The following is a 13,652-nucleotide window of genomic DNA, read 5'->3' on the forward strand; positions in this document are numbered from 1 at the left end:
CTGGAGAGGGTTTGGGGCAGCGAGAGCAAATCATCATCAGCGTGTTTTCTGGGATTCAAAACTACTGGAAAGCAGCATGGACATTTTTTAAATTTAAAAGTTTAAAAAATCAAGTTGGATTTTGCTTTAAAGTCTTGTATCTATGGAAAATGCCACTTCAACTTATGATTTTACAAAGCATACATGTATTTTGATTTTATTGCACTTAAAACAAACATGGTGTAAAAGAAGGTGTAAAGAAGGTGCACATTTTCATGTATATATACTTATTTATTTTGATGTCATTGTCGTTGCTATGTTTTGTAAACAGTCGACTATCAGTTACTTTTTTATTGCTAGTATTTCTTGTATTTGTAAATATGATTTCACAATGATTTATGTATGAATGAATCATGTATTATGTCTAAGACATTTTTTAATTTGACTGTTTATCTAACATGATTTTTTACTTCCTTGCTTCATACTGTATCTACTTGAACTTAATCTCAAGTTATCGGTCCCAGTTGTGGAACCGGGCGTCGTACCATGGGCAGTAGGGTTTTTGTTTTGCCTTGTGTGTTTGTTTGTTTGTTTATTTGTTGTTGCTTATTTATAGAAAACATATTTATATTTTCATTTCATTGTACAGTGTTCCCCTTTGTTATTTTTTGTATTATATATTTGCTTTAATACAGTGTATAACTTCTGTACAGTTTATTTTAAATCACTTAGCTGTTACTACAACTTATTTATTTTTACTTTTACCTTTTTTTGTACTTTTCTACTCTTTTTTTCTTATAATGCTTTTCTATTTTATATATAATTTTAACTTTTTTTGTAGAAGCTGACTTAGGGAGAATAGTGTTATTATTTTTTTAAGTGGGATGGTTTACATACCCATGACATATGAATTTGGACTGGTGTTTTGATGTTACTGGTTTGTTTTTGTTTTTATAGTATGCCTTACGTATGTGTTTTCGTTTTGTCACATTGGTGTTTTACTTTTGGAAAAAAAAAGCAAAATAAGAAAGAATAATGTAGGTTGCAAGTTTAAAAAAAACACCTTAACAAAAAAATGGTTATGTCAACGATATATATAATGTGTTTGCCTTTCCACTTTCCGCATTGCCCTAAATTTAAAATATGTGTTGCAGTACCTCCGTGCGGCCGCTGGGGGCAGCAGAGTCACTGTTTACAGGCAGGGAGCAGCTGCGAGCTCCTCGCTGGTAGCGTGGAGTTGAAACCAGAGAGACACAGAGAGGAGGTCGCTGTAGTAGTTTTTTTTTTTTTTTTAAAGAAAAGTTATAGAAACTCGCAGGCGAAGTTATTTACCCGCGTCCAGTTCACATGGTGGCAGACTTCAGACTCGGAGGTAAATACGTGTTGATAAAAACAACAACACTTTCGAGTGTTTCGAGCTCGCTGACTTCTGCATGGTCGCTAGCTAGCTAACAGTTAGCTTCAGAAGCTACTTGGCTAGCTGGCTAGCGAGGTCCAGCCCAAAAAAAAAGTTGTTTACCTCGAGTTGTGGATGTGGTCACCCCCTGAGCTTTTCGCGTATTTTCTCTGGGATAAGAGAGCCAGGACTAAAACTTCACACTGGATTTAACACTGTTTGCTGTTAGGAAACTAGCAGGATGTCCACAGAGGTTGAGCTTAGTCAGGTCGACTCGGGTTTGACAGCGGCCAGCTCCGCGGAGAAGAAGAGCCAACAAAACAAGTCCGACCTGCAGAAAGAGCAGGCGAAAGAGCCGCAGAAAGGTTTGGAAAAGCAGCTGGCGGACGACGTGGCCAAGAGTCCGACAGACGTGCACAAGAAATGCAAAGAAAACGATAAAGAAAACGACCAAAGCAGCAACGCTGAGTCGGCTGTGGAGACGGTGAAGAGGAAAGTTGTTGAAGCTCCTCCGCCGAAAGTCAACCCGTGGACGAAGAGGACGACGGGCAGGGTGCCGATCAACAGCATGAACTCAAGCTCCCACGAGAAAGGTGAGATTCTCTTTTCTACCTGTGGAAACAGATTGTCATGTGTGAAGTCAGAGCTCAGCAGAGCACGTTGCTGCTGCAGCATTTTGACAGCCTCCCTGCAGGGTTATCCACTTTAATCTCCTCTGTCAGACCTCATTTAGGGGGGTTTTTAAGAGTCTAATGAAGGGGCATAAACTTGAATGTCAGAGCAGTGCAAGATGTGTCGATGCTGGCATATTTGCCCCCATCCCCCCCTCTGTGCTCCGGAGCACCACGTGTTGATTGCTGACAACTGCTACTTCTTTCGCCTTTAACTTTAGCCACCTCCAGCTAACTCTTTCTCAGGGTTTATCTGCTTTAAGTGGCAGCGACACGTTGCAAGAGGTAATGTGGGTGAATAAAAGCTGAAAGGGGGGTCACGATGTGGGTGTTAATCGGGGGGATTGGTGCTGCAGTCTGTGTGTAAAGTAAGCTAATAAGACAGTCAGGCTAGCTGCTGCTGCTGGAGAGACACGTTTTGCATGTCCAATGGCCTGGCTGCCTGCAGGTCCTCCCACCAGCCTGCTCACTACTGTCACTAGTGAAAGTATGTGAACAAGGTGGATGGACAGGTGGGAAGGTTTTAAGTAGGTTAGGGTTGCAAACTAATGAGTTTGTTGATTTTGTGTGAATCTCATTTTGTTTTAGTGATGCAGCAGTTAATTATCATCAGGATAAAAAACCCTCAAAATAGAGATTTATAATAATTGATTATAATAATAAATTAAAACAATTCTAGCTCCTTTGGTGCTCTTTTTTTTTTCCTCCTTTAGTGAAATTTAGGTAATGTGCTTCATGAGACATTATAAATGAGAATATTATTCAAACAGTTAAATCCATTAAAACATAAAAAAAAATGTGTGTAAAATTAAAAATAGTGTAAAATCCTCTCAAGTGTTTTCTTGTTTTCCCCTGAAGATAAATCAGTTTAATCCATGGCTGATATTCAAAATAGTTTATAACTAGGTCTGGGCAATTAATCAAAACCGACATTCAGAATCTCTAACCGACGTAATCTTGCAAATGTCGATTTTTACGATTAGAATCGGACAGTACAGGTACATTGGAATTTTTTGTGCGTTTCTCCGAGTCAGCTTCTACAAAAAAGTTAAAATTATATATAAAATAGAAAAGCATTATAAGAAAAAAAAAGAGTAGAAAAGTATGAATAAAAATAAATAAGTTGTAGTAACAGCTAAGTAAATTAAAATAAACTGTACAGAAGTTATAAACTGTATTAAAGCAAATATATAATACAAAAAATAACAAAGGGGAACACTGTACAATGAAATAAAAATATAAATATGTTTATATTATTAGATTATTTTCAGGGCAGTCACCTGACGACACGTCCAATCCGCGACATGGAAGCGATGTCCGTTGTTTTGACACATTTTGTCTTTAAGGAAGACGACACCGAACAAAAAGAAGTCAAATGTAAACACTGAGGGAAAGCTGTTTGCAAGGAATTCAAGTTATTTATTTTCTACTGTTTTAAGTTTAAAACTTAAATGTGTTGTTTTGATTTCAGTTCTAAATATTCAATAAATAACCACAAAATATTTAATCAGATATTCACTCCTTCATTAGAAAACATTTAATAGATTTAATAGTTGATCATATTTACAGTAGAGACCTCGTCAGTGAACTATGAGGCGGAAAACAAAAACCCAATAATCGTTCATTAATCGTTATCGAGGTAAAATGTTCAATTCATTGTGATATTGATTTGAGGTCATATCGCTCAGACCTTTGTATTACAGTTGCAAACATTGATTGTTTAATCTCAATATCAGATGTAAATTACGGCTGAATGATTTTATAAAATCTGGCTCTGCAACATGTCTCCTGTCTGCGATATAAAAAATACAGGAAGTTATGTCTGATGAATGCAATGACGTTATGTGGGTTTAAAATGGGCGATTGCACCTGAAGAGACGCATCAAGAAGGATGAGTATAAAAAAGTGCAGAGAGAAGTAAAAACGTTTTTTAAATGGAAGTAAACATTTTACCTTTGGTGATGTCATCAGAGGAATTCTGCTTTGAATTCAAAACTTTGTCCTATTATTTTTTTAATCTATAAAAGTTCGTAACATGAGCTTCAGGTGCTTTGTAGTTCATTAGGCAGGGTGGCTGTAATGGACTGCAGCAATGCATTGTGGGAAGTGTAGTATTTGTTGTTTTTGTTTGTCCCGACGACTAGAAGCCCGGATCCTTTTGTGTTTCTTGTTTTAAATTATGAAGAGCCCTTTAACTTTATGGAGGATCAGCATTAAACTATCGTCCAGTCAGTCGCATTCAGATATCAGAATTTTATTGATTAACTTTTTATCTGTCTTATCAGCTAACTAACTAATCAGCCGAGTGTTTCATTGCCAGTTTAAATGTTGATACCGTCAGCACAGCTTGTTTTGCATGTGAGAATTTATTGAGACTGACTGATACGCCGTTGTGATCGCTTTTAATTCAGTCGGCTCTGTGGCGAAGCAGCAGCTCGGACTCTAAACTGAGAGTGGAGCTGTGAATGTGTGTCAGAGCTGGGGGAGCTATATTTGAAGCATTCGACTCCCGGGCAGCGCGCAGGCATCATTTTACAGAGTTACTGTACAAACGTCTCTGTGGGTGGACGTCTGCAGGCTCGATCGGGGCATACACCCATTCAAGTTGAAGCCTCGGTCTCTTATCAATCCGACCATCCTCTGCCGAGCGATAGGGACTGACATGCTGCAGCGGGCCACTCCCAGCCTGCAGCCGCCTGCAGAGACACACATGCATACTGCCTCTGGCCGCACACAAAACACCCTCAACTAGTTCAGCTGGGGTAGAGAGAGAGAGGAGAGGGGGGGTATTTATTCATCCTGTACTGACAGAAATTCCCAATGAGCAGAGCACACACGAGTAACAGCTTCTTCACAGCAACCTGCTCGATGGTGGTCTTTAAATTCTGCCTGTTCTCTCACATTCGATGATGTCTGTTTCACTTATTGATTATGTGTCTGCAGATCAACAAAACGCCCTGAAAGTCGTCCGTGCCAGCAAGCCCAGAACGAGAAAATCCAGCAAGGTAACTGTCTCTCCTTTTTTTTTTTTTTGGTCTAGGTTAAGTTTTTGTTCACTTTTTAAAAACCCCTCCAAAGTTTCTCAGTGAGTCCTCTAAAAATGTCCCAATCATGACATGTCCAACTGTGTAGATAACCGCTTTCATGTCCTCAATACATCCTGACAAAGAATCTCAAACCAACACTTAAAATCAGCCACTTTTTTCTATTCCTTTACATCACAGCTGATGTTCTGATCACCTTTTAATAAACTCACATGTTGGCGCTTTGAAATGTAGAGTTGTCACATGGGTGACACGTTAGTGTACTGTAACTCCTGCCAGGTATTGACATGCAGGATGAGAAATTAACATCTGCCACAAGTCAAACGTTTGCAGGTTTGAGCTGCCGACGGGCTGTTTTGTTTGCCTTTTTTTCCCAACCAGTTTTTCCACTGCTGGTGTCAAAAATGACTGACAGAAAAGGTACCAAACATTATGAAAGAACAAAAAAAAAGTGATTTCTTATAAACTCTCCCAGTCAGAGTTTCGGCTCTGTGGCAGAATAATTCAACAGTTTATGTTCTTATAAGTTGCACCTTTTTAAATACATATTTTATTGATATATCTACAGCAGCACAAACAAACAAATTAGCATATTCACATATTCACATATGAACTCCTGAAAAGGATTCAGAAGATCTACTGTAAGTTTCTCGCTTTTGGTACGACCGGTTTATTTTGACATTTTGTAAGTTATGTTGTTAAAGCTACATTGTGGAGTTCTTGAACTTTAGTGTTGCTCGAGTACACGAGGGCCGCAGTGCCAAAACCAGCAATGAGTCAGCAAAGCCAGAGAAGAAGAAGTGTGCTTTCTACCAGTAAAGATAAATATATACATCACTCAATTTAAAATGCTCTTAAAAACATTGTTGCAGATTTTTTTCATGAGAAAGGAAGTTGTTATAGCTCGGGGCTCCACAGAAAGCCTAAAACTCTGAATGTCAACATAGACTTTGTTTACTGAAGAGCTCCGCGGGGGTGTTTTTAACTCCAGCTGATCTAAATGTAAACCACACAGGAGCTCATTTGTTTTAAAAGTTTCCCTGAACATGAGTGAGATTTCTGAATCCTGAGAGAAGATTCTGGTTTAATTGAGGACCGGTTTGTTTTCTGCTCACCAGCCTGATGTCAAGTAAACGGTTAGTTGGCATAATTTGGCAATGCAGCGTGTAACTCATACCTCGGGTGCTTCACCTGTACTGACCCCGTGAGTGAAATCATTAGCACTACTCACTCCGGCTGACGGCTGCTGCGAGAAGCATGCAGACACTTAATATTGTCCGCTGCAGGTCGGTCGTCCTCGTCCTCCCCTCAGAGCAGCCGCCGTAACATCAAACTTTGTCACAAGTCCCGTTAGTTAAAAATAGTGATGTACTGAAGTTAGCTAACTAAACCAGGTGACATTATGATGCGTTCAAGCTCGGCTTGGTAAAATGACAATAAGGGAAGGTAATTAAATGTATGAACATGTAACGTCAAGAAACAGAAAATGTAGGTTATGGCGAGAAGCTTGAAGATAGATAGATAGAGAGAGAGATAGCTAGATACTTTATTGATCTCGAGGGAAATTCAAAGCATCCAGTAGCAGGTTATAAAGACGTACATTACATGAAACATTTGTTACAAATTAACCACAAAACTGACGCCCCCTCCCACACATATATATTAACCTGAAAAAAGATTTAAAGAATACCCCTAGATGAATCAAACTTAAACTGAGCAATTAAAAAAATAGACTTATAACAAGAAATGTACATAACCCGTACAGGGATAAAAATATGTGACATTTAAATAAGAACCTTTAAACAGTTGAGGAAAAAAATCTGTAATTAGAATGAATTAATCTGTAATTAATGAAAAATTAAGTTTGATTGGAGGAGAAACTCTTTTTGTTTTCCCAGCATTACGTGGGGCATTAAAATTTTTTATTGTTGTCTCATATTTCCACCAAATAATAAAAAGTATTAATAAGGATGAAGATCAGATATCTGCCGCCACAAGTTTCTTTTGCACATCACAAATTGATAAATGGACTTGAGCTTGTATAGAACGTTTCTAGTCTTCTGACTACTCAAAGCTCTTTTACACCGCAGGTCACACCTACACATTCACACACTGATGGTAGAGGCTGCTGTGTGAAGAGACCATCAGGAGTAACTAATCACATTCATACACCGCTGACGAAGCAGTGGGAGCAACTTGGGGTTGAGTGTTATGCCCAAGGTCACAGCAGACATGAAGCTGCAGGAGCTGGGGATCGAACCCCCGACCTTACTGTTGACATCCACAGCCGCCCCAGCTGAAGAAAACATTTCTTGTAATTATTTTTGTTCTGACCATTTAAAGGATAAAGGGACAAAACAGCCGTTAATGCACGTTATTTAAACTCCAGAGTACCTGGAAGGATGAATAAACTTTTGTTCCTTCACTCAGGAATCCACAAATAAACATTTATATACGGTGACACGCCCGCCACAGACTTTAAAATATCTGCTCTGCAGCTTGTAGAGTAACTTTAACCTTTTTTTCTGTGTAGCCTTGAGCTCATATCAGGCTGTCCAAATTTACAACTTTCACCTTAGTGGAAAGCACCGGGGCCTGTTTATCGACGTTGTTTGCAGTTTCCTCACAGAGCCGGAGCACTGACCTCCTTTTCCTCCCCCGCTGGTCTCTACCAGGAGTCAGAATCCACCTGACCCACATTAATGATGAAATAACCATGAAAGAGCAGGCGACAGGGATCACCTCGTGTTTCCTTCATCCATCAGTCCATTTTTTTTTTACCTTGAGGTGTTTGGAGGATCAGCATGTTAATGTTGCTGCATTTTTGTATAAAAAGTTTCATACAAATGAATTGATCCTTTGTTTGTGAAATGTTGAATTGACGATATTTGATGTAAACGTCTTCATTTTTTTAACTTTACAGTCGAGTGACTTCAGTGATATCACAAACTGGCCCACACCTGGGGAACTGGCCAAAGAGGTACTGTGTGTGTGTGTGTGTGTGTGTGTGTGTGTGTGTGTGTGTGTGTGTGTGTGTGTGTGTGTGTGTGTGTGTGTGTGTGTGTGTGTGTGTGTGTGTGTGTGTGTGTGTGTGTGTGTGTGTGTGTGTGTGTGTGTGTGTGTGTGTGTGTCAACTGTCCAAATTTCAAACTTAATTTACAAATGAATTCAGATTTATTGTTTATATTATTTAGAGTATTTGAAGCAGGGTGCAGGTAGCCTAGTGGTTAGTGCGTGCTTCCTATGTACGGAGGCTTTGGTCCTCCAAGCGGGGGACCCAGGTTTGTATCCGACCTGTGGCTCCTTTCCCGCATGTCATTCCCCTCTTTCTCTCGCCCTGATTTTTGGCTTTTTCCACTTTCATATCTCTAAATAAAGTCATAAAAGGGCTAAACTTAAAAAATCAAAAGTATTTGCAGAAAATCTTCATACATTTATAAAAAATATGTAAAAAATGAATTAATTTAACCTTTAAAGAGTCTGTTGATCAACTCTTTCTTTCTGTAAATCAACATTTTTTAATCTTTTGTGCAGAAATCTCGATACGTTACGGTATTTGTGTCACCTGAATTTAAAGTAAATGGCGCCGCAAAAAGAAGCGGAGAAAACTAGAAATATGACTACCTCGACACAGTGATGGTGTAAATCCTCTAGTTAGAGTTACACAGTTAAAGGAGGGACAGGTCGGACTTAAACCGGGTCGTCCAGCTTGGAGGTCTAAAGCCTCCGTACATGAGACATGATTTAATTTGTCTCATAGCGAGAGTTTATTCCCCCGACTCAAATTCCAACCCAAACTCAGGAAAAAAAGGTGCAACAGCCAAATGCAACCAAATTCACAAAGAGAAATGTGTGAGAATAAAAAAGGCCATGAGTCATCGACCTCCGCAAGTACGACCTGAAACCGGTGTCTCCGTTTTTTTTCAGCAGCAACAAAATGTCCTCAACAACAACGAGAAGAAGCCCCCTTCCTCACGCAGAGAGAAGGAGAAGAGGAGGGAGCGACCCGACAGGAAGTCCGAGAGCAGCCACGACGGCGGCGAGAGCAAAGAGAACCAGGAGGCTCAGACGGACCCGCTGGGAGAGCTGCCCAAAGACGGAGAGTCCAAGACGGGACAGGACGCCAAGAGCGCCGCGCTGAAGAAGAGGGGAGGAGAGGGTGAGTTTGTCTTTTAAGCATGTTAAGAAACACTAAATGGTTTGATTGATGCACACATGTCGTCATGGAAACCAGGGACAACAACATTCATCTTAATGACTTTTCTAGTTATTTGCTACTTTTAACCAAATTAAGAAATGTAATCGGACAGAGGTAGCATGTTAATGATCGTAGTGTTTGATTGCTGCTTGGTGTAGATGGTGCATGCTCTTCTCCTGATTCATGCTGATCTTTACCTTTATTTAAACGAGAAGTAGCAGGCGCAGACTCCTGGAGGAGAGTAAAAAGACACAATACTTGATGAACTCTGAGAGTCTAAAGTGGAGATGAAATGAAGAGTTTTGTTCCTAATCCGTCGAGATCGCCGGCTAAAGTTTCCCCTTACACGCTCAGAGTGTAAACTCCGCCGCCAAAAGGATCTCAATCAAAGCAATAACAAAAAAAAAATGACGCCATGGCTGGCAAGGTTGACTGTAGTCATGACGACCGGGCGAAACTGGCCTGAGGAAGAGAATATGTTTACAGACGAGTTAATGTATCGTAATGTGTAGTTTTTATCGCAACAGCACGGCAGCTGACGTAACATCTGGTGTTTCCACGGCAACGGTACACATGTCTTGTCTGCCACGGCATCCGCCTCGACAAGACACGTCCCTTTACCACCATAAAATAACAGATTTCTCTGGCTGAGGTAATGTAAGGACCCAACAAAAAAAACTTAGGTTTAATCAATTTTTAATAAATGAAGATTTAAAACGATTTAAAAGCGTGAATTTAAAACCTGTTTGAATAATGAACAGTGTGAATGCAGTGAAATGTAAACATTGACGGTCAAACTTCAGATCTTCAGACATATTTTATCCAAAAGCTGCCGAGAGCGAAAGAAAGAGAGCACTGTCTAAATGACACAAACACGCAGACTGAAACGTTGCCAACATATTTGTGTAATTTAGACGGCGTGCAGGAGTTTGCTCGCTATTCTTGGTATTCAAAAACAAGAAATTATCCAGTATCAGGCGCTTCGGGTGGCAAGGGCGCTTATTTTTGCCGCTGTGGTATCGATATAAATATTTAAAATTAGGTATAATGACAACTAGTGTTGGAGTCAAGACCACAATAACCGAGACCAGAGTGAACCGAGACCGATTCAAGACCGAGACATTTAGGGATCCAGACCGATTCAAGACCAAGACATTTAGGGATCCAGACCGAGTCAAGACCAAGACATTTAGGGATCCAGACCGAGTCAAGACCAAGACATTTAGGGATCCAGACCGAGTCAAGACCAAGACATTTAGGGATCCAGACCGAGTCAAGACCAAGACATTTAGGGATCCAGACCGATTCAAGACCAAGACATTTAGGGATCCAGACCGAGTCAAGACCAAGACATTTAGGGATCCAGACCGAGTCAAGACCAAGACATTTAGGGATCCAGACCGATTCAAGACCAAGACATTTAGGGATCCAGACCGAGTCAAGACCAAGACATTTAGGGATCCAGAGCGAGTCAAGACCAAGACATTTAGGGATCCAGACCGATTCAAGAGGCATCTGTGAGATTTATCATCGATGCTCACTTGGTTTCATATTTCAAGGAACATTCTGTCAACGTCAAGTCGGAAACATGTCGTGACTCAGCCAGATTGTTTCTCGTTCTCGTTCTTTTCAGCCCCCCAAAAAAAGCGAGATTGATTGTCGACGGGTCGGGCTCATGAGCCACACCTTGAAACGACATGTTTCTGAGGTTGGGGGTTGAATATTTATCTTTTTGAAGGTGTTGAATTACCTGTCTCTCTTTTTTTGTAGCACGTGTAGCGCCATCACGTTACAGCTCATGGAGGTTTTGTTTAAAACCTCTTAAGTCCTTAATTATCAGCGACACTTTGAAAGTCAGGGAAAAGATTTTTAGACACAATTTTGCTGAATTTCAGTCGACATTCTACTTTGTTAAAACCTAAAGTTAATTCGTTTTTGTTTTATTTATTTTTTTGGAACAAAACTCTTCACGCTCTGTTTTCCGGTGTTGTAATCATCGATAGGTAACAAACGTAAGTGGGTTTCTCTGCCGCTGGAGGAAGCGTCCCGGGACGACGGTGACAAGACGCCCGGCGGGGGGCCGGCGCGCTCGGACACAGATCCCACCAGCGACTCGCCTGACCCCACGTCGCCCAATCACACACTCCATAATAACAGGGCGCATGATAGCAGCAGCAGCAGGAGTAAGTTCTTTGTTCACACTTTTTAGTCTCCTTTCTTTCCCCGCTGCGTTTGCTTCACTGTTTGAACTCCTCGGCTTGTTTGCTCTCTGCTACAGTCCGTCTCCCTGCAAGCTTTTTCTTTTCCAACATGAGAATGCACAATACAGAATGAATGCATGGCAAGGCTTTATTTAATATATTACACAACAGACCACCAAGCACTCTGATTGGACAGGAGGCAGTCCATGAGTGACGATAAAGGAGAACATCTCTGGGACTTTTCACAAGATGTATCACTCCGCCTCAGCCAGCAGGAGCTCAAAATACTTTTTGTACCCGGTAACATTTCCTCCATTGCAGGAGTGGTTAATCAAAATGTGAAGGATTTAAAATGGGAGGCTACTTAATCTCAGGGCTTCAGAGACGCAGCAGGAATCACAACTTTCAGGCAGAAAGACTTAAATCTTAATCTGTGACCTCCTCCTCCTCCTTTTTTTCATTTTTTTTTTTCAATTCCTGACATTTTATGGCCCAAATAATAATCTGAGAGATGAGTAATGCTCCTTACTTTTATTAAATGAGACAGCTTGATGATGTACTTTTTTATTTTTTCTGCTCTTGCCAACAGGTTGGAGAAGAGAGCCGCGGGACTTTGGAGACGATACCGGCAGCGTCCGGAGTGAGAGCGGGAGCGTTCGAGGAGGAATACGAGGCCGGGGGAAAGGTCGTGGGCGCGGGAGAGGTCGTGGGCGCGGTATGGTTTTTCACTTCAATACCACCCTCTGAATGAACATCCACTTTTATAGTACTTGTCCTTAATTCATTAAAAAAATCATCTTGCTGTTTGTCGACATTTCTCATGTTTTCTGTTGACTGTTTTTTTCCTTCCAGGCCGTTATGAATACTCTCAGAGCTTCCGGGACTCTCAGTCGTCAGACGGCGGCGTTCAGGGCCCCTCAGAGTTCGGCAGCAACATGGTGTATTACTACGACGACGGCAGCAAGGTCCAGATGTACACAGTGGATGAAAAGCTTCTGAAGGAGTACATCAAACGACAAATGTGAGTGATTTATTTCTGAATTCAAACTTTAATGTGGACTCAGAGTCGGGTAAAGGACAAGACAAAACATAAAATAAAAGACAGATGAGAATAAATGTTGAAAAGAGAACACGTCTGGCGGTAGAAGAACATTTTACTGTAGTTTTTTTTCATGTCGTTTTTGATCTACAGCGAGTTCCTTTTTCTGTAGATTGGTTAATTTTGTAACCTTTGATCTACTGGAAGTTCCTTCTTTCATTTCAAAATAAAAGCAGGCTGTGTATCAAAACAGGAAATAAAGTACCATTTGCAACAGTACAAAAACTCAAAATAAAAACCTGAGAAAAATTAGCTTAATTCAAAATAATGTATTTTCACAACAAGCGGTTCCAAATTTGACTTATAACGATCAACTTTTAAATTAAGCGATTAACTAGAATTTCTGTATTTATAGTTGTCCATCATTTTGAGAAGTTTGAACCATAATCTTTCAAATTTACGTCATGGTACATTTTCGTTTATGACCATGAAGAGGAAAAGAAAAGGATTTTAGAAACGTCTCCTCTGGGCAACTTAACACTTTAGTATCCCTCTAAAAAAAAAAGTCAGGTATCACCGATTAGTCTGGAAAACATCTGTATGTTTTGGATTTTACGGTTCGTACATCACGGTGGAAAAACAGAATCGAGAGTGGAGCATTGAAGATGTTTGCATGTCGGGTGAGGTTAGTTTACACATATTTTAGGAACTTAGGAAAGTTATTTGAATATATGTGCAGGCTGAAGATGTCAAATATTATAAGATGGACTTTATAAACTTCATTGCAGCAACAAAGTCATCAGAGGGCTTAAAAGTAAACAAAAACAGGAGCATTAAAACAAACTTTACAAACGTTTTTCAAACTGTAATCGCCTCCAATCTCTCTCCTCAAATCCCCTAAATTGATCTGTTAAGATTAATTTAACAAAAGTGACTTTAATAGCGTCAAACACAATCCTCTTAAAGCCACTTTTTAGTTACTACCTTTATAATAATTGACCAAAAGTGAAACCTCGACCTGACTAACTCTTACATAAAGCGTCTGAAAAGGTCAAGGTGGGGGGGGGGAAAAATCCAAAGTTATGTTTTAACCACCAGCTTAAAGTCAAACAGGTGAAGGTTGT

At 40.2% G+C, this 13,652-nt stretch overlaps 1 protein-coding gene and 1 long non-coding RNA gene across 8 annotated transcripts in view; both read left to right on the top strand.

The window, feature by feature from the left end:
• The window catches only part of LOC132992945 (uncharacterized), a 75,936-nt gene that overhangs the window by 28,856 nt on the left and 33,428 nt on the right, over positions 1–13,652 (top strand). The window lies entirely within an intron of this gene.
• The window catches only part of larp1b (La ribonucleoprotein 1B), a 31,874-nt gene continuing 19,409 nt past the window's right edge, over positions 1,188–13,652 (top strand). For 2 of the 7 annotated variants that reach the window (XM_061063664.1, XM_061063665.1), the window contains exons 1-7: positions 1,188–1,968; positions 4,990–5,051; positions 8,014–8,070; positions 9,018–9,249; positions 11,292–11,471; positions 12,079–12,204; positions 12,342–12,510. In XM_061063664.1, coding sequence (XP_060919647.1) covers positions 1,617–1,968; positions 4,990–5,051; positions 8,014–8,070; positions 9,018–9,249; positions 11,292–11,471; positions 12,079–12,204; positions 12,342–12,510 — 1,178 coding nt within the window. In that variant the 5' untranslated portion in view covers positions 1,188–1,616. The remainder of the gene's footprint in view (positions 1,969–4,989; positions 5,052–8,013; positions 8,071–9,017; positions 9,250–11,291; positions 11,472–12,078; positions 12,205–12,341; positions 12,511–13,652) is intronic. The other 5 variants (XM_061063663.1, XM_061063666.1, XM_061063668.1 and 2 more) reach the window with 5 other exon arrangements.

This window comes from Labrus mixtus, chromosome 18 (assembly GCF_963584025.1).
Source record: "Labrus mixtus chromosome 18, fLabMix1.1, whole genome shotgun sequence".
In the NCBI taxonomy this organism is placed as follows: domain Eukaryota; kingdom Metazoa; phylum Chordata; class Actinopteri; order Labriformes; family Labridae; genus Labrus; species Labrus mixtus.